At 57.0% G+C, this 2409-nt stretch overlaps 1 protein-coding gene across 1 annotated transcript; it reads left to right on the top strand.

The window, feature by feature from the left end:
• Positions 1–88: 88 nt before the first annotated feature.
• LOC104275737 (ammonium transporter Rh type B-like) lies at positions 89–2404 on the top strand (the record flags this gene model as incomplete). The annotated part of the gene is given in 7 exon segments (XM_009871783.1): positions 89–133; positions 136–326; positions 699–849; positions 979–1126; positions 1432–1598; positions 1820–1957; positions 2282–2404. Coding segments are annotated over 7 exon segments (963 nt in total), but the record flags the coding sequence as incomplete, so codon positions are not given.
• Positions 2405–2409: the final 5 nt, after the last annotated feature.

Here is a 2409-nt window from a genome sequence, read left to right as displayed (position 1 = left end):
AGCACAACCAACAACCGCTCCCGCACTCTGCCAGAGATCTCTGAGAGACATCCAAGGCCAGCTCCCCCACGGTTCCAGCGACATGTAGGTGGGGGACCAGCAGGCATCCCCAGACCCATCCTCCTCTCTCCTGCACCAGGTTTCCGAGACGTCCACCTCCAAGTTCTCCTTGGTTTCGGACTCCTGGTGGCTTTCCTCGGTCGCCCCGGGCCGGGCAGCGTGACCATCAGCATCCTCATCATGGCCTTTGCCATCCAGTGGGCTGTGCTGATCCAGGGGTTTTTCTACTTTTTCCTGAACGGCAAAATTTACGTGGGAGCTCAGAGGTAAGGCAGGAGGGAGCTGCTGGCACCCTGCCACTGTCATCCCAGGTCCAGCCCTGGCACACTGGCTCCCTCCTCTGTAAAACTCACAGCTCTGCTTTAGAGGAGGATTATGAGGACAAGTAGGACCAGGCTTCTGGATTATTTGACTCCCACACTGGTAAGGGTGTGTAAGTAGTGCTGAGGTTACAGCCAGGCATTTCAGGGGGCACAATGTCCCCCTCACCTGCCTCAAACCCAGCTGTCCCTGTGTCACCAACACCACCAGGCTCGGGCTGCCCGTTACAGGAGCCGTGGGATGCTGGGTCCAGGCTGAAGACTCAGCTCCCATCCCCCCCAACCAGCTCCCCCCAGCACCTTCCCTCTCCTTCCCAGCATGGTCAGCGCCGACTTCTGCACTGCGGCCGTTCTGATCTCCACTGGAGCTGTTCTGGGCAGGGTAAACCCTGTCCAGATGTTGCTGCTCACCTTGTTGGGAGTCACCCTCTTCACTCTCAACGAATACATCCTACTTGGTCTCATGGGGGTGAGTCACAGACTGGAGGGGGTAACAGAAAGCGGGTGACTTCAGTCTCCTCGCATCAAGACCACCTTCTCTGCTGAAGATAAATCCCATATCCCCCCTTCCTGCACGGTGTTTTTCTGTTCTCACCAGGTAAACGACAGTGGGGGCTCCTTGACCGTCCACACCTTCGGTGCTTATTTCGGCCTGATGGTTTCACGGATCTTGCACCAACCTCATATGGACAGCAGGAAGGAGCAGCAGGACACGGGACACCAGCCAGATGTCTTTGCTGTGGTTGGTAGGGAGCTTGACTCCAACACTGGAATCATAGATGTGGTGGTGGAAGGACCATCGCCAACATTAGGACAGGGTGGCTGTGGCTTTGACCAGCAGAGGTTTGCAAACCATCAAGAACAAGGTCCTCCACCTCCCTGGAGACTTGTCCTGAACTGCACCACTGAGAAAAAGCTTTTCCTCCTGTCCAACCTGAACCTCCCACACTGCAAGCTGTGGCCACTGGCATCTCTTAGTGCCAGCAAGAAGTTTCTTTCCTGTGAGGGATTAACCCCAACATGAAAACGTGTTTGTCCTCCTTCTCCACAGGAACCATCTGCCTGTGGATCTTCTGGCCCAGCTTCACCTCAGCCACCACCACCCGTGACAACGCTGGGCCCTGGGCCGTGCTCAACACCTACTTCTCACTGGCAGCGAGCACCCTGGCCACCTTCGTCCTCTCGCCTGTCCTCTATGAGGAGAGCACCCTGCGGATGGTGGGTCCTTTCTGGGCACAAACCCGAGATTCATGCACTGCCCACGTCCCGCCCTACAGGGTCAGCGAGCATGAACACACCCGGAGAAAAGGGAGATGCTCGTTAGGCTTTCTTTAGTTTGTTAAGACCCAGTTTGATCCCCAAGGAAGCCCAATTCCCCCCAGCCCCATGCTGACATCCTTCACGGAGCCAGTTCCCCCATTTGTGTCTTGCTCCACCAGGTTCAGATCCAAGATGCCACCTTGGCCGGCACGGCTGTGATGGGTATGGCTGGAGAGATGCTGGTCACCCCTTTTGGGGCCCTCATCGCGGGCTTTCTGGCTGGTCTGATCCCCCCGCTTGGCTTCAGATTCCTCACAGTGAGTTGCCTGAGGACAGCCGAGGACACCGGTCCCAGACCAGGGGGGACCACCCTGCTTTTGGGAGAAGCTGCACCTCCCAAACCTGCGAGAACAGAAGCGCAGCGCAGTCACTCCCCATCCAAATCCTGTTAACACTTTTCCCAGCCTGTCCTGTGCTCTAGGCTGAAAATCCAAGACACTTGTGGGGTTCACAACGTCCACGGACTGCCAGGGATCCTGGGTGCTTTGTTGGGGATGCTGCAAGCTGCACCTCCCAAACCTGCGAGAACAGAAGCGCAGCGCAGTCACTCCCCATCCAAATCCTGTTAACACTTTTCCCAGCCTGTCCTGTGCTCTAGGCTGAAAATCCAAGACACTTGTGGGGTTCACAACGTCCACGGACTGCCAGGGATCCTGGGTGCTTTGTTGGGGATGCTGCTGACGGCACTGGCCACCGCGGATGCTTACGG

The sequence above is a fragment of the Apaloderma vittatum genome, unplaced genomic scaffold (assembly GCF_000703405.1).
Source record: "Apaloderma vittatum isolate BGI_N311 unplaced genomic scaffold, ASM70340v1 scaffold33310, whole genome shotgun sequence".
In the NCBI taxonomy this organism is placed as follows: Eukaryota; Metazoa; Chordata; class Aves; order Trogoniformes; family Trogonidae; genus Apaloderma; species Apaloderma vittatum.
The sequence above is the reverse complement of the archived record's forward strand: the minus strand, read 5'-3'. Positions and strand labels throughout refer to the sequence as shown.